Source organism: Melopsittacus undulatus, chromosome 3 (assembly GCF_012275295.1).
Source record: "Melopsittacus undulatus isolate bMelUnd1 chromosome 3, bMelUnd1.mat.Z, whole genome shotgun sequence".
Taxonomy (NCBI): domain Eukaryota; kingdom Metazoa; phylum Chordata; class Aves; order Psittaciformes; family Psittaculidae; genus Melopsittacus; species Melopsittacus undulatus.
Genome location: NC_047529.1, coordinates 32,311,321 through 32,337,861, shown reverse-complemented (window position 1 = coordinate 32,337,861; position 26,541 = coordinate 32,311,321). Strand labels below are relative to the sequence as shown.

Genomic DNA, 26,541 nt, shown 5'->3' with positions numbered 1-26,541 from the left:
CAAAATTCAGATTTGGTGTTCTTTACCTGGTGACTCAAAGTATCGAAGAGTAACTTCCTGAGTTTTCACTTCTCCAGCCACATTTTTTGCCATGCACTGGTAAATGCCTTGGTCTGTTTCTTTAGTATTCTGAATCATTAACGTACCATCATCTAGCAAGTTTAGACGGGAATCTTCTTTCATACTGAGCTCATTACTGTGAGGAAAAGAATCTGCTGGAGTTAAACATTTAAATCACAAGCACAGAAAACTGCCAAATAATGAAACCCAAAATATATTACCCAAAATAATCCGAAGGGGAGTGGGAGGGGAGAAGAGTTTTACTGTGTTAAGTAAATAACAGAACTTTTAGCTTTCTCCTAAAGAGAAGACAAAAAAAATCAACCAATTTTGCCTCTGCAAGCACTACACCTTCAAAATGAAAAACCAAAACACTTTAATGAGTAAAAACTTACAGGAAAAAAAGTTCTAACTGCCAAACCAATTTAAAATGTTTGCACATGAAGCATATCATATAAGTTCAACACTCAAGATGCTTTCTACTAGGAGAGGGGTTACTTGCAATAAAATCATCTTTGTGCCAGCTTCTGTCCGGACTACTCAAGGAGCACTAATGAACCTGATTATAATTTGTACTGGCTTGAAATGTGAGTTAAGATCAGGTCTTCAGGCTACATTATGGATGCATTTGTGTGACATTATCTAAGAACAGTTAGGGGTTATTATTAAAGGAACTGTTTCTCACTCCATCCCTCACTACATCATGAAAAAAGCACAGATAAGGATGAGATCGTATCCCCTGTGTACAAAACCCAGTCTGCTGATCTATTCACCATACTGCTCAATAGGTTAATGGCTTTTGACTGAAATCTTGCCATGTTCAACTACCTTGCAAAGAGCTTTGCTCTCATTCATACAGCCAGGAAACAAGCCAGAGTCAATAATCCCACACCCTAAGCTCAAATTTCTTCTTAAAACTCTTTCATATGTGTACTCTGAATACATGTTTTCTTTGTTTATTATAAAAAGTACATGAGCCAAAGAAAATTTTAATGTAATAATTTTATCATACGAGTTCAAGGCTCTGTTCTTGACACACTCCATAAACACTGTACCCTTGCTGCACGTGGGGTTGTCACCCCCATCAGCAGAAAGCTACAAAACCAGTACTCTGTTGTTCCATTTTATCAGCATCCAACTAAAATGGTTCATTTGCTAATATAAAACATATGGGAATTTGCTTTTCAGATCCAGTTTTTCATTTGTGTAAGAGCATTATTAAGCCAGTCTGATTAAGTTTGTGGTAAACTCACAGTTCATGTGTCTATCATAAATTCACATCAGTGTAAGGCAGGTGATGTGCTGATATATGGCTGGTTCAGCCATGCAGTGCCCATTAGCGCTGAAGGGACCCAGGCAGAGCTTGAGCAGCCACTCTGCAGCAGGCTGGCCCTTGGGCTGCTGAAAGACACAGGTCCTTCATAAGCTCTTCCCTCAATTCCCTAAGCAGTTAGGAGAAGCAATGGAGCAAGTTGCCCAGAGAACTTGTACTACGTCCATCCCTTTAGCTCCAACTGCACAAAGCAACCTGGTATAATCCTGCTTTAAGCAGAAGGCTGCACAGACCTCCAGAGATGCCCTCCAACCTGAATTAACCTACAGTCCTATGATACAAGCAAGTACTTGTCTACCCTCCATGTACCAGTCCAGGGAGCCTGGGAATTGATATATCTATCTCTACTTTCCTGGAATGGACTATACCTCAAAGGAAAGCTGCCTCTGAGGAGCTGAGGCTCAAGGAAGACTTTCTGTGAAACCTAACTTATCCAGCTGAAGTTCTTTTAAAAACAGCTTTTGCTTTGCCTCAAAATGTATGCAAACAATAACTAACCTACAAAATGCATGTGCAACACATCCATGTTGGATTGTCTGGTACTTACATACAAATCATTAATTTAAAGCATGTGAGAAACTTTGTAGATATAACTACAGCTGAAAATCTTACCAACATCATTATAGTAATAAACGAATATTTTCTAAAGTTATCAGCTCTTAAGTGTTTAAAATTATTTAATAAAGTTATTACTTCATATACTACTTTTAATTATAGCTTGTTTCTGCTGTAACTATTCCATATATGAGCACATAATGTGTGTGGACATGCACCCAGAATTGTATAAACACCCAGACAAACACACTTAAATCAGGTTTCTCTCTTCCTCTTTTAAACTTACTTGTTTCGAAGCCAGATAATTTCTGGTTTAGGATTGCCTTCAGCTCTGCAAGTGAAATACACTGTATTCCCTGAGGTAACATCCACATCCTGAGGCTCTGATGTAATTCTTGGCCTCTCTGTATCAACAATAAAACTTGTAAGGAACTCTCACTTGTTTTAAACTACTAAGGAATGGTAAATAAAAAAATTCTCATACACCTTGTATAAAAATATATGTCATAAATGTTTTAACTTAAAATATTTATTTCTTAATCAGGATTAAATGGACTTTATCCTATGCAAAAGTGACTGTGGGCTTTCTGACCTTCTCCATTGTTCCTTAAGACCTCTTAGCAGACTGGAAATGCACTGTGCAAATTTGTATCAGGTTCTAAAGTAGCTCTTTTATTTATTTGAACAGAGACTCGATTTGTTTATGAAGGAAAAACTTTAAAACAACAAGCACAAGTGCCATTTAAAATAACTTCCTTTAGATAAGTATCAGAGCTTAACCTGCCTTCTACAGAATAATTTGTCCAGATTGTTTCCTGCAGTTTCCATACTCAGGCTCCTTAGATGTGCAGAGAGCTGGTAGGATGCCATGAGACTTATTCTTGCACTAAATTCCCTTTTTACTATATTTTGCAAAAACCTTATAGATGCTTATGGTCATAATTCTCATGATCAGAGGTATATCCAACACATAACCAAAAGGACTATTTATTTCTTTTCTGTCTTGGCCTCATCACATGGCTGTGCAGACAAATGCCCCCAGCTTGGTAAGAAATCTGCATTTTGATTTCAGAACAGAAGAGATGTGGGGCTGAGCCCCATGGTGCCCATGGAGTCATGCCTTTACACACTCAAGCTGAAGGAATATAGATGAACAAAAGGATTTAAACAGAAGTGCTTATCCACTAATCCACTGACAGTGCAGGGCACTCCGTATAATTATAGCTGAGTAAAAAAGAAAGCCACTGGCCCAACCTTGATTCCAATATCAACAAGAGTTTTAACAATAAGATCTATGAAATCAGAAGCAGTTCTGTACAGATTCTTTCTTCTCTTTCCTGTGTACAGAAGGAAAGAAAGAATGCTAAACAACACTAATGCAACACCAAAGACCCTACTTGTTGATCCTTTTATGATCAAAACTGAAATATAAAAAGGAAAAATAAGTCTTTCCAGATAATCACATTTAGTTCCTCAAGGACAAATGGCTATATTTGTTTCATTAAGGACAGGCATAGAAGCAATCAATCAGTCAGAAGCAGACAAAAACAGAGAAAGAGCAAAGGGAGATTTCTGGAGATAACCAATATTGATCAATATTGAACAGAATAATAAACAAACAAAAAAATACAGATTAGGTAAATTTAGCATGTTAAAGAAGCCATTAGGAAGTGGCAAACCCACCACAGTTAAGTTCTTCTGGTGTAATTGTGGCCACTGATCTTCCCTGGATTCTTCGTGGATACTCACAGGTAGCTGCTGCTTGAGCATTACCCGACTCTGCATACGTCTTTAACAGCTCCGCCAGCCACAGGATTTCACAGTCACAGTGAAGAGCATTTGAATCCAAACGCCTACACACAACACAAAGCAGCCACACCATTTGTTAGCAACCCTTAAACTATTCTGCTAGGATCAAAATTGTTCCTTTACATGCAGTTTTAATTTAAAATATTTATATGCTTAATCTGGATTAAACAGACTTTATATGTGGTTACAATGGACAATACAGAATACAGGTAACAGTCGCTTATATGCATTCTGGTAGTCTTTATTACAAAAAAATCCATGTTATTTTTACTGCATGAGTAGGACTGTGTTCAATCTAGCAACCATCTAGACAACTTTTCTTTTTTAACCCAAACATTCAGTGAATAAATCAGGGTTTATTTAGATGTTAGACAAACTTTAAGTGAGCAACTTAAATCAATCTCCCCACATTACTTTCTGTTTAACACTTATCACTGTATTAGCTTCACTGCTAAACTGACATTTTTACAATTTTTCATTTTGATCATCAGGCAACTGACACAAAGACTCACACTTTAAGTATTAAGCTCATGTTGAATTCAGTGGCCCAGTAACTTCCTAAGAACACCTGCATATTGCAGATAACAGGAACCCATACATACTGTTGACTTTCTTTCCAGTAGTGAAGGGCCCTATTATTACTTGGAGAACTGCACTTTCTGGCTGAAGGAGCCCCATATAAATGTGGGGGTTTAAACCCATTATGTACAGAAATCTATACCATTAAGTGTATCTATATACAAAATGGAAATAATATTGTACAGCAAAGCAACCTCAGTTTGGTATATCTTTGAGGGTAGTAAGCTTTTTTATCATTTTTTCTTTTAATATTTTATTAACCACTTGTACAAATGCCCAGATATTATTTCTTCCCTGACCTTCTGTGAAAAACAGGCAAGAACAAGCAGAAATATCATAAGAGTTATCATGCAAACCTCTCTCATTATATGAGATGCTATTGGTAGAATTTAAATCTAGAACGCAAACATCATGACCTCTGAGGATGAGCTGTCTTAGGTCAGAAGATACAAGGTCAGCCTAGCCCAGAGCTCTCTTCCACTAACAGTCACTACTGAAATTCAATTTTACCCACAAATTATATGAAGAAGCATCCCTTTCTGTTCACTTGAACCCCACAGGAATTGAAAGAGGTATGAGTGAAGCAGGTACAACTGGAAGACACGTACCTCATCAAAATTTACTTAATTCTGCCTTTAGACACAGTTAAAGGTATGGTCCCAGAGAATTAGACAAATGTCCTACATCAGCAGAACCACCTTGTGGTTACACCCCTTACAATCTATTTTCCTAGTAGAGTGCTATGTCTTGCTGCACAGTATGCCATCAGCAGTCCTCCCAGAAAGCAGGGTATGAATGCATGACTGCCCTTCTCAAAACAGCAGTCTTGAATAACTTAAGGAATGTTTATCCTAGATCAGTGGAAATCCAAAGTGTGGGATAGAAAACACTCTGAAGGTCACCTTACTATGGTACTTCTACTGAGTTCAAGTTTTCAAATGTTACTGTGGGACTAAGAAGATGCTAATTTTCCAAGTTAATGGCATTCCAAGAATCATAGAATCATAAAATAGTTAGGGTTGGAAAGGATCTGAAGATCATCTAGTTCCAACTCCCCTGCCACAGGCAGGGGCACCTCACACTAAACCATGACACCCAAGGCTTCCTCCAACCTGGCCTTGAACCCCGCCAGGCATGGAGCATTCACAACTTCCCTGGGCAACCCATTCTAGTACCTCACCACTCTAACAGTAAAGAATTTCTTCCTTATATCCAGTCTAAACCTCCCCTGTTTAAGTTTCAACCTGTTACCCCTTGTCCTATCACTACAGTCCCTAATGAAGAGTCTCTCACCAGCATCCCTATAGGCCCCCTTCAGATACTGGAAGGCTGCTAGGAGGTCTCCACACAGCCTTCTCTTCTCCAGGCTGAACAGCCCCAACTTTCTCAGCCTGTCTTCATACAGGAGGTGCTCCAGTCCCCTCATCATCCTCGTGGCCATCCTCTGGACTTGTTCCAACAGTTCCATATCCTTTTTATGTTGAGGACACCAGAACTGCACACAATACTCCAAATGAGGTCTCACGAGAGTAGAGGGGCAGGATCACCTCCTTCAACCTGCTGATCACGCTCCTTTTGACACAGCCCAGGACATGGTTGGACTTCTGGGCTCTAACCACACACTGAAGCTGGCTCATGTTCATTTTCTCATCAACCAGCAGCCCCAAGTCCTTTTCCACAGGGCTGCTCTGAATCTCTTTTCTGCCCAACCTGTCTGGGATTGCTCTGACTCAGGTGTAGGACCTTGCACTTGGCATGGTTAAACTTCATAAGGTTGGCATCAGCCCAAGATGAAATGGCTTCTGGAGTTGCTTTTGATAGTAACAATTATATTCTCCAACCATCGAGCACCATTTCATAAGTATGGTTTTTATCATCAGATATGGATAATTATAGTAATTAAAAAAGAAAATACCAAAATAATCAACCCAACAAGAATTAGACAAGGGGAGACAAAAGCCAAAACAAACAAACAAAAAAAAAAAAGAAAAAAAGAAAAAAATCTAAAGAAGGATCTATATATATATTAAAGACTGTATCAGTACAAATAATTCCAAGACAGGAAACAAAAGGATTTAATCAGTCACTAGAGAAAGCAGGATATGAACCAGTGGTCTTAATCCATGTATGCAAAATAATTCGAGCACAGCTTTGGAAAACCTATTTAATATTTAAAACAATTGCACAATGAAAAGACATTTGCAAGTAATATAAATATTGCAAGATGAGATATGGTATAATTATTTAAACTTTCTTTAGTTAATAATAATTCAATTTACTTACAGTCTCTTCATAGATTCTAATTGACTAAATGTTCCAGGAATCAAATGAGCTATTCTGTTGTTATGCAAAAATCTGTTAAAAAGCACAGAAATATGCATGTAATAATTCAAATTGTGAGATGCACTCACTTCATTTACATTCTTCTGAGAGTTCTATTAAAGAGTAATTTTACAAAATAAAAAAAAATCTTTTTGAAATGCTTTCAGCAATTCATTGGCTGCTATTTTTTAAGCGGCCTCCAACATGTATTTGGACATGTCATAAAAGACAAAGTAGCTGAAAGAAGGGAGTTCATCAAGCATTCAAATGAGGAACTCAAAGAAGAAAAAAAAAAGAAGAGTCATACTATGTATCTTCTACTTATTCATTACTAACATTTATTTTAAGTGAAATATCAATCACAGCTCTTCGGGAAACCATTTTGCAATAGAGAATATATCACAAGCAATATTCACTTCTGTATGCCTTTAAGGTCAGCCTGACCAAAGTGTTCTTGGCAAAGACTGTGTAGCAGTAAAGATAAAAATTTCAACTAAAAATCATCTATGGGAATAAAAAAAATCATTTCCAGTTTCAAATATTTGATTTAATTCAAACAAAGAAGTAAGCTGCCTTCTGAATCATAGCCCAAGAAAATCAAACTTACAGCCTTTCAAGTTTTGGAAGATGGGTAAAGGATTCGGGTTCCAACGTTTCTATTTGATTAAAGTGCAGATACCTGAAAATATGTTAAACAAAAGGAAAAACACTGAAACACAGTTTTCTTAATGAAGCTAAATGTTATAAAGCATTTGCTATAGTTTCCACCCTGTTTACACATGTAAATAGTAATAGTCATGTAGCAGCTTAACTTTCTTCTATTGTCTGAATCCTCTACTTGAATTTGAGAAATACAAGACATGACAAACAAGAAGGGTTTGCATACTACTATATAGTGTGTGTGTGTCCATGCATGTATGTGCAAAAGAATTTTTTTAAAAAACACATTACTGTGGAGATACAACTTCGAACTTTTTTGCCAAGTCAACTTTTTTTAGTATGCATACTTGAATACATATAGAAAAAAAAACAATTATTCTATTTTACAGGAAGATATTGCAGGTTGTTTAGAAAATATTTTGCTTCCAACAGAATCACATTTTCAGTGGGCAACTGTTTTCACTGCTATCACATTGAGCAAAAATTTCAAAAGATACTAAGTAACCTGCTCTAGTCCATGAACACTGCTATTTAAAGCTATGGATGCTCTCAAAAGCCAAGCAAATTCATAATATAAGCCCAAGTTTGATTGAGTTGCTTTTAGACAAAGAGCTTCCCAGCAACTGGTGTACAATTAACCACCAGAGCTGTGTTGTTTGATACTCTGTTGAAGCTAATGTAAGCCATTAATATTACACAGCAACAAGTATTACACATCTATTAATCTTGTACAACAACAGAAAAAAGTCTAACATAAAAAGATAATTAATCAGATTATCAATTTGTAACTGCTGTAAAAATGGACTGCAGAAGCAGGATCTTTCCAGTCTTCCAGTTTATGCTGTGGAGGTATTCTATAAACTTGCAGATGAGAAAGCAAGGAGTAATTGACGTGACTTGCACAAGGAACTGTGAAAATGATTTATAGACTTTGGATCCTGATTATATATCCAAATATATCCAAACCTCTCAAAGTCTGCTATGTGACCTCTGGCAAACTCAGGAACATCTGCAGAATGTGCACATATAGAAATAACTGAAAAAAATCCCACAATTTAAAATCAAACAGAAAAATCTCAGACCCCAAAATCTCTTGAAAAATCAATCCTTCAGCATGAAAAGTAAAACTTGCTTGTGCTGAAACACTGCAGGTGCTTTGCTCCCTGACCTGAGCTGAATGGTCACTGCAGAGAGAGGAAAGCGGGAACAAGCAGCAATTACAGCAGAGAGTCGTTGCAGCAAGCCCTGGAAGGCGCGTGCAGCGGGGAAGTCAGGCATGTGCCTGGCAGTCCCCCAGATCCCCCGCCAGCAGCAGCACGGCCCGAGCGTGAGCCAGCAAACGATGCCAGGGAGCAATGAATGGGGAACAACAGAAAAGCCAATAAATCAGCACGGATGTGGATCAGGCACAGAGTGTCAAGTCTGCTTACTGCCAGTGCAACGCATGGCCACATATTGTAGTGAGCATAGAGTATGATTCTGTTTGCACAAGGAAACAAGAAGTGCATAATCATGCTATGCCTGCCAGTCTTCAGCTTCCTTTTGAAAATACAGGCTAATTTCATCCAAATTAAAAAGGCAGACAACTCAAAGTCACATACTTCCTGCAAGATACAATTGAGTCGCCAGCAGAGAGATGAGAGACTTCAGTCAGGTCCAGCTCTGACAAACGACTAGCACAACAGGACTGACACCTGCCCTGTGAGCAGGGACTGACCATGAGGTGGGCACAGCTCACTGGGAGCCAGGGATGTGCTCACCCACCTCTCCACTATCAGCAGCATTTGGGAGGGGGCAAGGCAAGGTAAAATGAAAGAGGATGAAGAGGAAAAAAAAGGCACAACTATAGGGTTTATTATTTCGATTTTGGAAAAAATTCCATACATTAGTTCTGGTGCAGACAACAGGGTTTTTTTTTTCCTTTTCAACTTTGCTAATTCTACTTGCATTTTTATGATTCATGAACACCTTGAAAAAGTATCTTCTGATCTTCCCAATAAATTAGTCTGTTGTACTTCTTTTTCATTGACAAGGAAAGACTTGTAGGTACAAATAATACCTCTTACAGGAACAACAAATTAGACACTGGCACAGGCTGCCCAAAGAAGTTGTGGCTGCCCCAGCCCTGGTAGCATTCAAGGACAGGGCTTTGAGCAACCTGGTCTAGTGGAAGGTGTCCTGCCCATGGCAGGGGACCTGGAACTATATGATATTTAAGGTCCTGTCCAATCCAAACCATTCTATGATTCCATCAGGTAACACTGAGGCACATATCCCATTCTTCAAGTGCAAGGATCAGAGGTGCCATTAGCAAAGAAAGTAAAAGAAAGGACTCCTCTCTTGGAGTTTTAGTCATGTATACATCATTAAACACAAAGCAGCAGCTCATTGCTGTTTTAGTATTCCAGGTTACTAAATTACAGAATTTAAAGAACGTATTTGCCTGAAAACTCATCTTGTTTTTCCAAGCAAGTGAATCAGCACAATTAAAACAATACTTCTGTTAAAAATCTTGCCTTGTTTATGACTTCATATCATCACAGATACAACTACAATAATTCAGGCACTGAAGTTTATTGTAACAGCTTTATGCTATCAGATTTCATGCTGCCTAAAGTAGCTCAAAAAATCAAATCATAAAGTCCAACTGGAAAATACTCTCAACTGCTTCATATGACAAGATAGTTGGATTTTGCAGGTCTTTTTAAATTATGACATGAAAAAAAGTCCTGAGCAACTTGCCAGGCAATTCGTGAACAGAACAAGGTGTAGTTGTGTGGACAAAGTAATTAGCAACAAGTACAATTCTGAAAAAAAAAAAAAAAGAGATGCAGAAACCAGATTGCATTGTAAGCCTACAATAAAAAGAATTTAAAATCTTTGGCTTTATGTCCTACATTTTAATTACTTTTTATCACTTAGATTTATCACTTACATTCTTTTCTTCTATGTTTCACATTTTCTTTTTAAAGGATTTTTACTACTTTAATTAATAGAGAATTACTTAGACTGGAAATTCACTTTAAAGTAATCATATTCAGGAAAATAATATCACAGTGATATATCCTTATCGACATCTTTTAAGTTCAGAGTATAAAATGCTCTTAATAGCAGGAAGATGTATTGAACTTGATATTAAAAAGACTTTCATAATGGAAACAAAGAAAATCATGGAAGAGTGATTCTAAAAAACCCTGTGTCTTCCTTTTTTTAATTCTGAATTCACTATCAAGGATGAAACACAAGGAAAGGTAATACGTAAAGGAAAAAAACAGTCCAAACTAAACACACCTAGAGGAAGATAAAGCATTGGTCAAATAGGCAGATTTTCTCTTTGTTGTTATTAATCTCGGAGGATGAACATTGATAATAAAATTCTGTCCCATTGTCATTTTTCATAGCACTAAATTTAGGATTAGGTTTTCTGTAGCATAGTATTTCCATAGAGGATTATTTTTATCATATATGCCAATTGCTCATTTCTAATAGTATCTCCACACCTTTGGGGAAGTACTTAAAATCCATTAGTTGAGTATCATCTATGTTCTGAATATTTAATTAGCTTGTTTGACATTTTGATTATTTGAAAGAGAATAATAAACATATATTTCCCACATTTATCACAGAGTTTTCCTTGTCCAGGGGTAGGACAAGAAGTAACAGGCTTAAACCACAAGGAAAGACATTTAAATAACATTTTACAGTAGCAATATAAAATATTATAACCTGATTCTTAAGGAGATTATGGAATCCTCTCTTTAAAGACTTTTCAAATAAAGCCAGATAAAGGTCTGATTCCAGTCATCTAAATTTGTTGTCTCTAGCTGATCTTATTCTAGAATAATACGGATGTACTTCTCAAGGCCTCTTTGATACCTTTTGAGTCTGTTTGTTTATTACTTAATTCTCTTTCATTCCCTACCATAGATGTTTTTAGTAGCAATGAGATTTTCATCAGGCTCTACTGTGTAAATGCGCATAACTGCTATATAGAGTTATGCAAAAATCCAGAACACTTTGCAATATAATACCCAAAAAATTCTTAGCAACATTTCAAAGCCACTGAAAATTGGATTGTGGGAAATGAAATGAATCGAGCAAGCTTCATCACTATATATAAAATAACCTAATCTACTCATTTCCCCCAGAATATGTGCATGTGTACAAAACTACATAACTCTAGTTATATAGTATATAAGTACACTAGTTTGTGTACGTGTGTACACAACTACATAATTCTAGTAAAAGTTTTGGAAGAGCAAAATTAGCATGCTCACATGAAAGTTAAAAGAAAATGCATAATTACTAAGATTAGTTAACATTTAAGTAATTCCGTTATTATTGGGTATTCCACTAGTTAAGGACTGCAGAGAAAACCCTTTGTCTCTGGTACATACACCTCTTAAGCTGAGATCTCAAAAACTATAGTAGATATTTGGAACAAACAGAACATACACACATCTGGAAAAAGACTGCACATAGAGCTTGATCTTGGGATCCAGCAAACTTGTGACCTCCCAGGCCAGGTACTTGTGACATTTCAGGTGGGACTCAGTTGTCTAAGCACAGGCATATAGAGGCAGCTTTCATTGCCTTTCAGTGGCCTGGCTGCCTTCCAGCTGCTGCTCTGAAAAAATGTAAGTGTACTGAAGCCTTATGTCACATTTGCCAGACCCAAACATACGTCTTGCACATTTAGCAGGGCCTGAACTGGGACTAAGCAGCTACTTTTCATCAGCCAACTTTCTGCCTTCATGCCCCACAATGACTGAAGAGTTAAGTGACAAAATATATATATACCTCAATGTGTGCAAGCATCTAAAACTGCCAAGGTTTTTTTCAAAATTTACTCTAGCACGAGCAAGTTTCAAGACCTGGTTCAAAGATCTTTTTCCCTTGGCAGAAATTTCTGAATAAAAAAGTATTTCTACTACATCAGCAGCTAAAAATTCTGCTGTGGAGGTTTAAGAAAGATTCTGCCAGCCACAGTAAATACGGGGGCTTTTCTTCTCTTACACAGGCAACAGGCCTCCTAAATTAAATCATATTTACAGTTTCTCTTGCATAAAAGCCAACAACAGACAAACAAACAAAAAAAACCCAACCCATACTAAACAAAACCACAAAAAAAGAAAAAAAAAACAAACCAAACCAAACCGAAACAAAGCAAACAGGAAAGTGATTGCTTTGCTGTTGTTTTTTTTTTTTAAAGCGACTATTCTGCTTTCATTCTGCCTCACTGGGGTATAAGAAATTAGTACAAATCAAGTCTTTCCCTGAGGTGTGGACCACAGCATCTACTTCTGAGAACTCTGCTGAGCACTGAGAAGAGCATTTGGCTGAGTCAACACATCCAGCAAAACGTGTTTGGCAACTTGAATCAACAGAAGCCTCAAATGCAGAAACATCAATGGAATAGTTGATTCAGTCTCAAACTGAAGTTAAGAGGATTTGGTTAACTTGTTCACAAAGACTAACTTCTGCCCCCTGAACAGAGTCTTTCTCCAAAATTATTATGATAAAACAGATTCTCTAGAGTCAGAACCTATTTTTATGTTATAGATGCATAAAAGACAAATCTCTCATAAACTTAAAATCTCAATGAATACCTTCAAGTAAATTTACTTCCAGGTTCACACTGGCTTCCTGTGCTCCCATTTTCCCACCTGGCAAGGCTTCTTTTTAAGATCTGCCCAGGACAAGGGCTCTAAAAGAAATGATCTTTCTCATGTTCACCTAGCAGGGCAGTAACATCCTCAGCAGCTATACAGCCCAGAGGCCACGGCTTGCAGCAACTGATGCCGTGACACAATGTCAGACACTGAGCAGTGATTATGCCAGGTTCTGTTTCCTTACTTTACAGTCAAAGCTGAGACTCAAACTCTCTAAAATCTGATTTCATACAGAATAATGTTGATGTCTCTGAATTTAATCCGATACAGTGTGATACCAACACAGGCAGAGAGACTTAATTGCAATGTAGCAGAGAAGTACATTCAGAAGGCATTAATGTTCCAAAATTAGTTTTGTTTTTCCAGTTGTAATGTAGATCAACACTAAATAAAGAAAAGAGGACAAATGTTGCCACTTGCAGCATATGAGGCTTGTGACATGGGGAAGAACATTATTTTGGAAACACTACTAATTCAATAAATGGGCCTCAATATTTAAACTTGTACACAGAAGGTAAGAATTGCTTTTAGTGTGCAATTAAGCCCTACCAGTTGCTGTCAATATGCTGCAATTAATCATTTCTAGAGTAGGAGGAAGAGGAAGAGACAGGCATTAATAAAAAACCCCCATATATATGTTTTATAGCTATAACTATTGACTTATATAGAAGTTCTCCCTTCAAAAGAAATCTATTGCTCTCTAAAATGAGCTTGCATGGTTTTGTATCCATCCAAAGTGTGATTTTATTTCAGATACATGGTGTCCACTAATACCCACTATAGGTTTATAGTAATTAGGAAACTGATATGTCATCGAAAATGTATAATAAACTGATAACTGTCATAAGTATCAAAATTTATGTTGGTCGTAGAAGATATTCAGCCCAAAATTTATATGCAACAAAACTCACTGGTCTAGTACTGTCATTTGGCAGTCAAACTGTGAAATAGCTACACATTTATAACTCTTTCTGTTTTCTAAACATTACCAGAATTAATGTATAGTGAGGCTTTCTGATTATAAAACAAAATACAGTTAAACTTAACGGAATCAATACAATCAGGTTTTGTCACGATAAGTACTGTATCTTTCATTGTTTATCAACAGAAACTATTCTCGTCATTATACAGGAAAAGGAGTGATTTTGATCAATCTTTCTAGAAGACATTACTGAAACATCTATATTATAAGCAATGAACTCTTACTTTTTAAACATCTGCATATGGCAATAATTAACATCAATAATATTTTAAATTTAAGAAATTTCTTCTTATATTAAAATACAACAGATCTGGCTTAAACTTCAAGAGACTAATTCAATCCAGTTATGCTACATAAACCAAAGTAACTGCTGCACTCAAAGGAACTACAATCTCTCTCTAAGCAATATACATTAGTTTTCAACATTTTCCATAATAAAGTTGCTTCTTCGTCAAATCTATGTATCAATGTATACAACACTGGGAATTCAATCACAAATAAGAGACAAACATAGAAATGAGGAATTTGACACACAGACCAATTGTGTTTTTTCACATGCAAATGATTATGGGGCTCTCTGCCTAACAACCCAGGGAGTGCAGACATGCAGAGCATGCAGGCAGGATGTTTGGATCAAGGCGTGCACTTTTCTTCTGCAGGGGAACCATGGAGATGACAGCACAGAAGAGAAAAGGCACTTACAGTTGTTCTAGAGAGGCAAGTCCTTTAAATGCTTGCCTGTCAATTGACTGGATTTCATTCTTGTACAAATAGCTGAAACAAGAAATAATCAGTAATATTAGTACACAAACAAGAGCTACATGAAGGTGGAAAAGAAGAATATAAGTTGACACATGAAGACAGCTTTTCAACTACACATTAGGAAAAAAAATACAAAACAAAAACTAGACACATACACATAAAAATACTTTGTCCTTGAGAATTTATCCCAAATTTGTCAGGAAAGACGAAAAACTGGGGTCTTGTAGGCCCTGAGGCTGTCACCCAGATGGTCTTGGGCTTCCCAGTGCTCACTGTTACTACTTACTGTTTCTTTGCCGTTCAGTTTCTTGATGGGCTTGCCAAAAGTCAAAATAAATTCAGCTCAGTGGGACAAAATTGCATCAGAAGTGCCTTTACCAGAAGGCACTGGGAATGCCACTGGTCTCTTGTTTTCCTTAAAATAGCTCAGCTGACTACTGGCACAAATAGTCAAGTTATGATGGAATGTCTTTTTACTGGATATGGAGAACAGTGAGAATTCTGTAACTTTGCCTGTGTCACATTTTGAATATTAAAAAAAAAAAAATAAATAAAACCAAACCAAGTTAGAACATTGGTACCACATCCATAAAACAGCATTGCATATTTATTTTATCACTATGTAGAAAATGGACATTAGGTCCACATTGATACTCTATAATATAGACAGAATAAACATATGCAGAGTACCAGTATGTACATGTTTCCATACCTCTTCTACAGAATTTGAATAAATCCCAATGGATCAGTGTATGTGCTCACATTCATCATGCTTTCAACAGCAAGATTTAGTGAGAGGGTGTTTGAGAAAAATCCCATAGTTTAGCTGATGTTTCTTCACGGAGGCAGCAAATGAAAATAGTTTGGGGTTCAGTGTCAGTCACTCTTTTTTTGTGTTAGATTAGGAACAGGTTTGCAGTTAAGAATTTTCTCACAATTACTTGACAAATGATTTGAAACTCAGTTAATAAGGCATGGATTTCTATGAAAAGGGATGAAGAGACTTTGGGCCACAACTTGATTAGCAGGCATTTTATTAGTAGTGATTTTAGCTTATCTATTATTACAGTTTTCAGTAAGTTACTGGAAATACGGCAAACTTCTTTTGATGCAACAGATAAAATACTGTCTCTGCTGGAGTTGGTGGCAGTTTCTATACTCACTTGACAACAGGCAACATTTCACAATAGGCCCTAACAACAAAAAAAGTTGTAGGTATCTGATGTTCAACTCATGGCAACTCTGGGGGACAAAATGGAGTAGTATCCTTCCCTTGAATCTAAATTTAGTTATCCAATGCACTGCTTGCTGAGATTCCAGCATATTAATATACTTAACATAGACATGCATCTGAACAAAAAGCAGAGGTCCCCCAATAACAGAATAATAAGGAATAAATTTTTTTCCTATGAGAATTTTAAAATGTACCATTTCTCCACACTCTTCAGAAACTTTTAAGGACTGAAAAGTAAAGTATTGTTTACCTTTATTAATACACTCTACTTGGCAGTGTGAGAATTCCTTTTATTTCTCTGAGTACTAAATTTCTGATCAGACCAATGAATCAGAGTAGGTTAAGATGGTTTTAACAACCAACTTCAGTTTAGTATCTCTTGAGGCCATTTGAATAGTTTTATCAAAAACCAAATTATTTAACCCATTTTTTTTTTAAAATGTTTTACCAGAATCACTCATGTAACTTTTATTTACTTTCTGCAGACAAAGTAAGGCAGAGAGAAAAACACAGATGGCTTAAAGGAAGACTGGGATAATGACTTTGTAAACTTGTCAGACTTTTACAACCATACAACAGGGAAGGGAGCAGCAGCCTTTTGTGTCCCCTCATGGAGCTCTTATCAAGCCACTGTAGTGAGACTTTATTTGGGATTCAGCTTTAAACTACAACTTGTTTTATTCTCATGAGAAAACGCTCAGCTGCAGGACTGTCAAGACCTCAACCCATCATGTCATCCTTTCACAGGGAAAGCCCAGCGACCCAAAGGACAGAAAAAATTGTGTCTATGACCAATGTGTTAACCAGTCTTTCATTTATAAAATAAATATATAAATATCTGCCTAATGAAGAGAGAGAGATGTCAGAATACAAAATACAAATAAGCAGCACTCACAAAAAATATTTATGTCTGATATGCCACTGTGCCTAACAAGTAGAACTTTTTAAATACTGAAAAAATGCTTAACAAAAACATTCTCAAAATTCATCCCAGTTACATTAGCACAAAACTATTTAGATTTAGCAGAAAACAGATTTAGATTATAATTAGGGAAAAAGTAATTTACCAATTAATTTAATTACAAACTCTCAAAGAAAAAGTCATTTACCAATTAATTTAATTACAAACTCTCAAAGAAGTGAATCATTAGAATCTTACAAGCAATGAATAAACAGTGGATTAAGACGACAATGGATAGATATATCCTGATAAAACATTAAGTTAGTTTCTCGCATTTGCTACAAACTGTTTTCAGAAGAGTATAAAAAAATATAATATTTTCAGAAATGCAAGCAAGGCTGATAGAGGCCATAGGTACTGGGCATACTTGGGAAATGAACAAACAAATAGGTAACCAGTTATAAGAAAATTAGAAAATAGTAGTTTTAATTTAAAAGTTTGCTAGATCCACAATAAGCATATTTACATTTTTTTAAAGGACCATATTAGAAGTCATGTGATTGAAGGAAAGTAAAATTCAGATACATTGTTTGGAGTGGAGAAAAGGTAAAAAGTAATAGCAATATGAGGCATTGCAGAGTTAAACCTGACAATTAAATAAATATTGGAAAGAGATTCATGTAGAAACATAAAGGAGATGGTGGAATTAGCAACACGAATTGCAAAGAAATGAGATTCGGAATCACTGGAGACATTCAAAGGACAAAGTAAGATGACCATGACAGCAACAGCAGCAGAAGACACAGGAGAAAACGTGATCTAATCCCATTTTGAGATCAGCAGCTGTGTACTTTTGCAAATCTATAAGCTGTCTTACCTTATTCACCAGAGACAAAACTTGTGTGTTCTCTTTTAGTACTTCCAGAACCAATACACTTCATAGTCTTAATTTCCATTTATCTTATGATTATTGCAATGTTATCATGTCTGATTCCTCTACTCTCCATTTCTTAATAAGTGAACATGTATCAATATTGTTACCCAAGTTATTTTGATTCTGTTTTTATTTCCTCCACTGTCTTCACACTAACTTCTAATTTACATCTCTGTAAACACTAAGAACCTTCTATTTATCTGAAAAACCTTTTTTAATCGCTAATGTTTATTTTGTATTTTTTGCATCTCCTCCTGATTATTTTTTTTTTACTTATCCTTTTTTTTTTTTCAATGCTGATTCCAAATCTTCTAGTATCCTACATGTTAAAACAGTAGTATGATAATTCCCAATTATCTTCTCTTTTGGAGACAGAAATGTTCACTTTCAGGATAAGGAACAATCATCCTACCAAGTTTTCACAAATCTGCCTAATCTGTACTATAAGGTTGAGATATATTTTTTTTCTTATCACTCTCCACTACCACCTCTAAGTTAGTAAAATGAATAACTCACAGGAAGTCAATTAAATATTCTCAGTGCACTATACACATCATATACACATACACATCTTGTATCAGGAGCAACAAATTACAAACATGTTACCAATTATTTTGCTCCTGTGAAGACAGCTTTTAAAGTTTAATTTAGAAGGAGTGCTTACCGTATACTTTGCAGAAAGGGGAACATAAGGCCCCCAAAATCATACAGAAGTTCAGAAGGAAACTATATTATGGATGGGGTCCAAGTTGCTAAAACCTTTTTTGATCCTTACTAAGGAACCATATTGCCACCATTAAGGTATATGAAATAGGCAGAAAGGCAGAAAAAGGTATTCTCTAGTTTCATAGCAAAACAAGAATAATTAAATTTCCTTTTTTACAACTTTTGGTGTACAAATTCAAAGACAAATTACATAAAGAACATGGTAACAAATTTTCCTTAAAAACTAACCTTCAGAAATCATACATGCATATTTTTATAATGTAAAGACAAACTTGTACAAAGTTTAATATTTGTAATGAACACAAAAAAGAGAAAATATCATTACTTTCTTCTTCAGACAGACAATTCTGGAAGCATATACATCTCAAAATTCTCAGCTCAATTTCAAGAGAGAAATAGTACAAATAAACTTTTGAAAATTCTAGGGCTTCTTTGAAACTTACTGGGAAAAAGTTTTGTTTGGTAGCACAAAAAATTATCTTCAACAGAGATACAGGAAAGGGCCTTGACATCTCTCTCAGACACTAGCTTTTTTAGAAATAAGTATACTGTATTATGGTTTATACTTAAATATTTTACATAAAATTACATAGCATTTAGTTATATATATTTTATCTGTCATATGTAAAATACTTGATATATATATTACAGGTATTTTATATATATGCATTAATATTTACTGATAGCTATACATTTTCTACTTATATATACCTCTCTTTTCCTAAATCAAAGCCACTGAGAATTGAAGGTTTTCTAATATTACTCGGTGAATTATACATTTTCAGAACCATCTGTGATCTAGCACTTGAATTCTTGTAAGAACACAAGTAAAGTTATGGTCCAATTATCTCGTTTTATGAAACACAACAATACAAATTAGGCATCCACAGACATCCATATAGGATCAGGCTATACAAAACCTCAATTATTCCAAATAATCTGGCTTTATAATATTAAATTCTGAACAATATTTCTAATTTTTGTGCAGTCTCTCCCCCCTAACTTCTACATCTGTTGATCCTATCGGGAAAAAAAAATGGTCTGTTTTGTTCCCTTTGTTCCATAGAATACAGTTAGCATGTACTTGCTCAGCGGAAAACTTCAAACTGAACTGAATTTATTTGGTACATTTAAGCCTTCTGTATTGATTATCTTCCGTATACCAGCATTTTTATAACTTTAAGCTGTACAGTTTAAAGCTAAACATTTATCTCACAGCCACTGAAATAGCAAAATCTTAAAGCTTATTTTAACAAAACAGGAGATGGCTTTAAAGAGCTCTCTGCAGTTAAATACACTACCACATTGAACTTTATATCAAGATTTTTCAGGGAACAAGAGGAAAGGGGAATGATTTTCTTCTTCACAATATAGATATAACTACATGTACATGAAAATAAATCACAGTTCAGTTATCTTTTTCACTCTTTTTTTGAGTGTACAGCTGAATTTTATCTCAGGTTTACTACAGCTAGGCAAAGGCAAGCACATGAAAACAAAGATCTAACAAGAAACAAGTGGCATTTTTGCATAGTTGCTGACTATGCAAAGAAGCTTAGCCATCCTGAATTAGCAGATCTCACATACTCCGATACCAGATCCATCATAGAAATACATCGTGTAACAAATACAAGCATTGTGGACTTTAATAATTTATTGCAGTAGTCTGATCAATATTCTTTTTCATCCTATTGTATACAGATTAAAAAATGTTATTACTGAAAAACAATGCACATAAAAAATGAGACCATGAAATGTAACCAAACAGCATGGAAAAGGAGGTGATGTGTCTGCATAGGTTTATGTGATTTTTATTTTCCTCCTCCTACTTCCTTACAGTGAATCAGGCTGCATCCTTGAAAAGCAGGTGGAAAATTCAGCTTCTGGAATCTTTCCGAAACAATAAAATCTCAAAGTGACCCTCTTTTTATCTGTACAGCATTCAAACACTGATCAATAGTCCAAGAGAACAGAGTGAAACTTTTCTACATGACACTATATAAGCTGTATTCCCGAGATTACAGCTAAGACCCTATGACAACTTAATATTCAGTTTTAGTCTTTTATACAGACAAATTTTTAATGCCTTTTGTTTATTTAGTTACTTAATACACTCAATATGCTGGCTAAAAATGGGAGGGGTTAATCTTAAAATATAGAGGTTGAACCCAGGACAACAGGATACCTGAAGACATAGAACTTATGGCAAATTCTGAAGGTAATTTTCTATTTTGTGTTTGACTTATTTTTAATTTTGCAAACTTACACTGCATTCAGTGGACAATTTAGAAGTAGTTAAATACTCACATAATCTACATGCTTGTGCAGACACAAATCTAGGACTAGCTGCTATTAAACCACTTTTTAAAACACAAACATAAGTATCTGCATGAAGGTTTCAGCAAACCCTTAAAGAGATGATTTCCTAAACCTTCAACATCTTCCTTTTTAAAATCTGTTTTAAATTGTATACAGTAAAGAGTAATTAGTAAGTCCTAGTAAACAGCAACTAGTAAATCTGCTGCCTACAGATATCGTAGTCTTACATTAGAAATCTGAAAGCACCCACTTATAGGAACAAAGATTCGCAGTTGCCCCTACACCATAAATTAGTTTCACAGATTTTCAAAATGGTTTATCTCCTGATACAATGAGTCAGATTAAAGTACAATCTCAGATAAAAACACTTTCCACATTGATGCAAAAGTGACATTGATTTAACTTACAGATATTTCAGATTTTCAAGGTCTTCAAATGCCCCACTAGGTATTCTTTTTATTTGATTGTTGTTTAGAAGTCTATAGAAAGAAATAAACAGACATTTATTTCTGCATATAGAAACGGGGGGGGGGGGTAAATGTAATAGTATTAGTAGTAATAAAATTAAGAGTAATAAAAGTATGGTAGCAGTAAAAAGAAAACTTAAAAATATCCAAAACAAAATGCTTTCCTCCTTAACAGTAACTCTTGGAAGCAAAAAAGTGACATGCTTTCACAGCTGCTCACTCACTACCTTTCAGAAGAAAATGCTGAAAAAATCAGACAATAAAAAAAGAAAAAAATCTAAAAGCTGAAATAATGTGGCTTTTTGTAGGTATCTGAAATGAAGTTGAAAGTTGATCTTGAGCTTGCCAAATATATTGTAACCGCAATATATTTGCATATCTGAGCCTCTGAACAGCTTTGTTGTAACTCCATGATTTATTATGCAATATTACAAAGTTGGCAAAATTTGGAAAAAAAAATGTAGTAAAGGTCTATATTTTTCATACCTCCAATTAAAGTATGTTAATAAAATATTAGGATGTAAAAAATTTCCTTTTTTATTTTAATATACATATACCTGGTTTTGCTTTCAAATACTTTGGCCCTAAACCCTATTTCCATCAGCTCTGTAAGTAATACAGATGAAATTTGTAAAACTACTTACCTGTGATAAGTGAGCAAATTTGGTACATTATCAAAATAATCATATTAAATCAAAAGGGGAGAAGGGCCTTAGAGTTGAAAAAGAACTTACAGTGTGTTCAGGTTCTTAAGCCGTCTAAACTCTCCAGGCTGGATTTCTTTAATCCTATTAAATCTTAGGTCTCTGTAAAAATAATGAATAAAGAAATAAGAATCATGTTATTAAAACATCTGTGTATTTTTTCATACAAAAAAAACTGAACTAAGCACAAGTATTTTGTGACAATGATGATAAGATTACATGCTTAAGCCACAGCTTTTGATCAAAAGAGAAGGCAAAACCAATTCAAACACCATTTAACAAGTTTAAGCAGAGGATTGACCAAATCTGTCCTCAGCAGTCAATGTTGTAGGCTGTATCTAAGTTGAACATGTGGTCAGGAAGGATGCTCTCTTCCGTAGTGACACAACTTGCAATGGGATGTTGAATTGTATTTCACTAAATTGAATTTTCTCCACATTTTAAAAGCTGATTGTAAATAATACAGTAAATAAAAATGTTTTTAAATAAACAGATACAGAAAAATTTGCATCAGTGAAAAAGCTCAGGAAAAAAATAAAAGAGACAGCTTTCAAGACTTTTAGGTTACTCCACTCTTTTGGCTTGAGGCTTAAGTGCTTTATGTTGTCCTACTTTTAAAACCTGTAAATCCAGCTGCCCACAGCTATTTATTTTCCTATTCAATTTTACTTTCTCTTAGGATTTTTATATGGTTTTACCATCATCAGTTTCCTGTTAGATCTATAGCTTAATGACAACTTCTCCAAGAAGAAGTAAACTGATTTATCAAGTGAGGTAGTGCACTGAGAGCAGGGACCTTAGTCTCTGGAAAGCAAACAAAAGTGAAGCAAACAGAAAGTATAATCTGAAAGACTGTGATCACACAGTGCACTGTCCTTCCTAGAACACACACTTAACCAACTGCTTTCAAAAAGTGGGACATAATCGTTTCATAATTTCAATCTTTACCCCAAACCCTGTCCTAATTAAAACATAAATAACAGCTAATAACTCTCTCTGGAACTTGGTACTTAATCAAACGAAATACAGAAAAGCAGACAAAAAGTCAGCTGCATACTAACCCCATATAACCCCACTGTCCAAGGTTGTATATAATGGGGGTATTGTTGCCTGAAGTCTTTTTCAAAAAGCACACTTAAACATCCTTCCTCTTGAATCAGTCCACCAGGGCTTATTCAGCTCTGGAATAATGGCCTGAGAAAGACTTCTCTACATAAGTGGTTTAGGATGTGGCCTACTGTTCATTGTAAGGAAAGGATTAGACATGTGTTTGTATTACACTCCACCAAAATATTTGATCAGTAATGGGAGTAAAACTGCTATCCCTTATTTAAATGTGCAGCTAAACTGTCTGTAGGCATGCAGGACAGCCCCCTAACTCAACTACCACCTGAACCGAGTATTTCCAGATTTAGAACAACAAATTGTCATAGCTTGAATTTGTTATTTACAAAAGCACCTTCCTTAATTAGAGCTAAACAGTGTTATATTTTGCTCATCACTCATGAGAAATACTTATAACATAGGAAACACACATGTCCCTGGTGAGAAAGAGATGCTGCCTATGAGATACTGAATCTCAGGTGATGAGATTTTCTAAACAGATCCCACTGTAAGCATCACCAGACACGACATTCCATTTTATTGGGAGCTTTTTGTTTTACTGGAGGCTTATTGTTTTTCAAGGAAGCATTTTATTTTTTTATTAAAATAACCAAAACTGCAAACTAGAGTATTTTTTAAAAGCCTCAAAATAGCATTACAACTAGCAATAATTAGCTCCTAAACAGCATGGGACTTCTCAAATTGTTTGGGGTTTTTTTTTCCGTTTGTTGGTTGCTTGTTTTTACAGTTTAACATTGCCCAAATTAGGTATAGAGAGAATGCAGAATGTCTTTTTAGATGTAAAAGACTCTACATTTGCCCATATGAAAGGCATGTCTATTCCTTACAGTGAACTGAAGCTGACAAATAAATACATAACTTGGATAAATGCAATGGAGAAGCCAGGCCTCTGAGTCAGCATCAAAATGAGCTTTTGATGTGTCAAATCCATTCTGCAGTAAACCAATAGGATAACTAGGGATTAGCAACAGCAATCAAATAACTTATTTTACTATCACTGCATATAGTGATAACTTATACCAACTCTTTCATTATTGCCTTTCTCATATGAAGTTGTCAAGATTAATAATAGATCGTGTTTGACACTCTATCCATTCATATTTACTCTGCATAAAAGTACTAAAAAATAGAGCCATAATAAAACATGGGACCCAAATTTTCTCTAGAGCTCAGCACATTCCATATCTGTAAGTAAAATGTGTCACAGAACGCTGTGATGTCAACAATAATCTTTTTATGAAGATTAAGTCTATGTTTTTTTTAAAGTTAGTACTACAGTTAAGTTAAATGTTAATCTTACTAAAATGTATGATTTTGGTACACTCCTTTAAAGGGGAGCTCTTTCATCAAAAAAAGGAAAACTTCTAAGTGCTAACTTGAAGATTTTTCATTAATTTTTTAACACAAAATCCCCCAAAATAAAAAGTGAATCAGATCACAAATGCTTCTCAAAATAAAGAACACAACTTTCTTGTTCTCTAAACTAATAGAATTATACTTCATGAGATATTTCTTGTACACAGAAGATGAAAGTTGTTAGGTCATAACCACTGTCTGAAGAAGAAATTCTGTCAAACTGTCTTACTTTCCTTTTATAACAGCATAGTATGTCACAGAAATATACTGCATATATTGAGGGTTTTGATACAAGTAATTTATATAAACTAGAGAAATATTGTTTATAGCAAATCTCCATAAACCAAGTCCATAAACATCAGTTCTTTCAAAGCCAATTCAGGTTTCAGTAGGTGACCACAATAAAACCAAACAAAAAATTGAAACCATCAGTCACCACTGCCATACAATTCTATGAAGAAAAAAAAAAAAAAAAAAAAGAAGTATATTCCGTGCTAAACTGAAGCACCATTTCTCAGGCTTCAAATGTCATCCTCCCATGGTAGAGTCCATGTGTCCAGCTTAAGAGAACTGACTAAATTTTAAGGGGATAGAAGAAAAGCTCAGAGCAAAAGCATAACAGCACCGGGTGCACTGGGAAACATCTCCTCAGAGAGTGAATGGCAGGAATGAGGACTGTGGTAGACTGAAAAATGAGTAAGGGTAGCTCAAACAGGCTATTATGATGGAGATCTTCAAAGGCATTTGTGTTGCTAAAATAATGTGTGGATAATCAGCATGCTGAGGTTTATTGTCCTTTTTTTCCCAGACTAGTTCTTGCTCAACCATGCCACCACATGACTTTTTACCAAAAAAAAAAAAACAAAAAAACCCCAAAAACAACTGTTCCCTGTCCAGTCATTTCTCTCTCACCTTTTTGTTCCTCATTCTGCTCTTACAAACTGACTGCACCCTAGCTGTAAGCTATGCTTCAGGGCTCAGCAAGCCTGACTTCCACTGACCGGCCAAGGGGTACCAAAAGGTTAAAATGGCAGACCAAGGGAGTCCACCCAGCTGCTGTCATTTTTACCTTCCCTAATCTCTAAACAATAAATGAAGCAACCAATGAAAATTATGCAAACATCTATGATGATGGCATGGGATTTCAGAGTACTCTAATGACTTTTGTGTAATGATCCAAACCTAAATGTTATGCATCCAGCTTTTCAAATAAAAAACTAGTACACCTACCTCCACACTCGGATTGGCTCCTTTATTATTTATTTCACAGTGAAAATATTTACTCCTTAAAATTATACCTAGACTATATAAGAATACTTTTAGGGAATAGTATGCTACTAATGCTTTCTTGTATTGAATTCTTTCAGCTTGCGGTCCTGTAAGCATCTTTCTTTGGGGAAAATCTGTCGTCCCAGAACATTTTCTAACACTGATATCTCAGGTCCCATTCTCGAACATAGCCCACATGAAGACTCATAACAACAAAAATTAATGTTCCCTTCTACATAAAGCCCTAAAACTTGTCTGTCAGTTCACAAACAAAAACACCCTAAATGGTTACCACTTTCCTCCTTCTTACCACCCTCCACAACTTAACAATTTAAATTGCAAAAATACCTCAGCCAGACTTCCACAGAAGCTAAGCCCATCACTTTGAAGCATTACATCTCCCATGAGTAACACAGAGCAATATGTCAGCAATGCCAAGTAAACTGAATACTGTCAGGATTGCTTTCCTGGCCCCATGTCAGTCATCTGCTCCATGCTAATTCATGGAGTGTGACCAGGAAATGTTCAGCAGAGCGCGAGGCTGCGTGGGCCAAGAACGTGCCAGGGAGCACGCTGAAAATTTAGCGATTGGATGCCCCTGAGAGTTGCATTCCAGTGCCTGGGAACGATTGGGGTCCCACAGCACTGTGTTCAGCTGTGGGTCAGGAATTGTGCCAAGCAGGACGCAGCAACAGGGGTGCACATACACAGTTGGTTAGCAGGCTTTCTATGCACCATTATGTGAACAAGACTTTATGAAAATCTTTACGAT

At 35.7% G+C, this 26,541-nt stretch overlaps 1 protein-coding gene across 1 annotated transcript in view; it reads right to left on the bottom strand.

The window, feature by feature from the left end:
- PXDN (peroxidasin) overlaps positions 1–26,541 on the bottom strand; it is an 81,780-nt gene that overhangs the window by 31,317 nt on the left and 23,922 nt on the right. Inside the window, exons 2-9 of the mRNA XM_005153329.3 lie at positions 22,050–22,121; positions 21,256–21,327; positions 14,675–14,746; positions 7,266–7,337; positions 6,620–6,691; positions 3,632–3,801; positions 2,235–2,352; positions 27–196 (exon numbers count right to left, since the gene is read on the bottom strand). Of these exons, the coding sequence (XP_005153386.3) occupies positions 27–196; positions 2,235–2,352; positions 3,632–3,801; positions 6,620–6,691; positions 7,266–7,337; positions 14,675–14,746; positions 21,256–21,327; positions 22,050–22,121 (818 nt within the window). The remainder of the gene's footprint in view (positions 1–26; positions 197–2,234; positions 2,353–3,631; positions 3,802–6,619; positions 6,692–7,265; positions 7,338–14,674; positions 14,747–21,255; positions 21,328–22,049; positions 22,122–26,541) is intronic.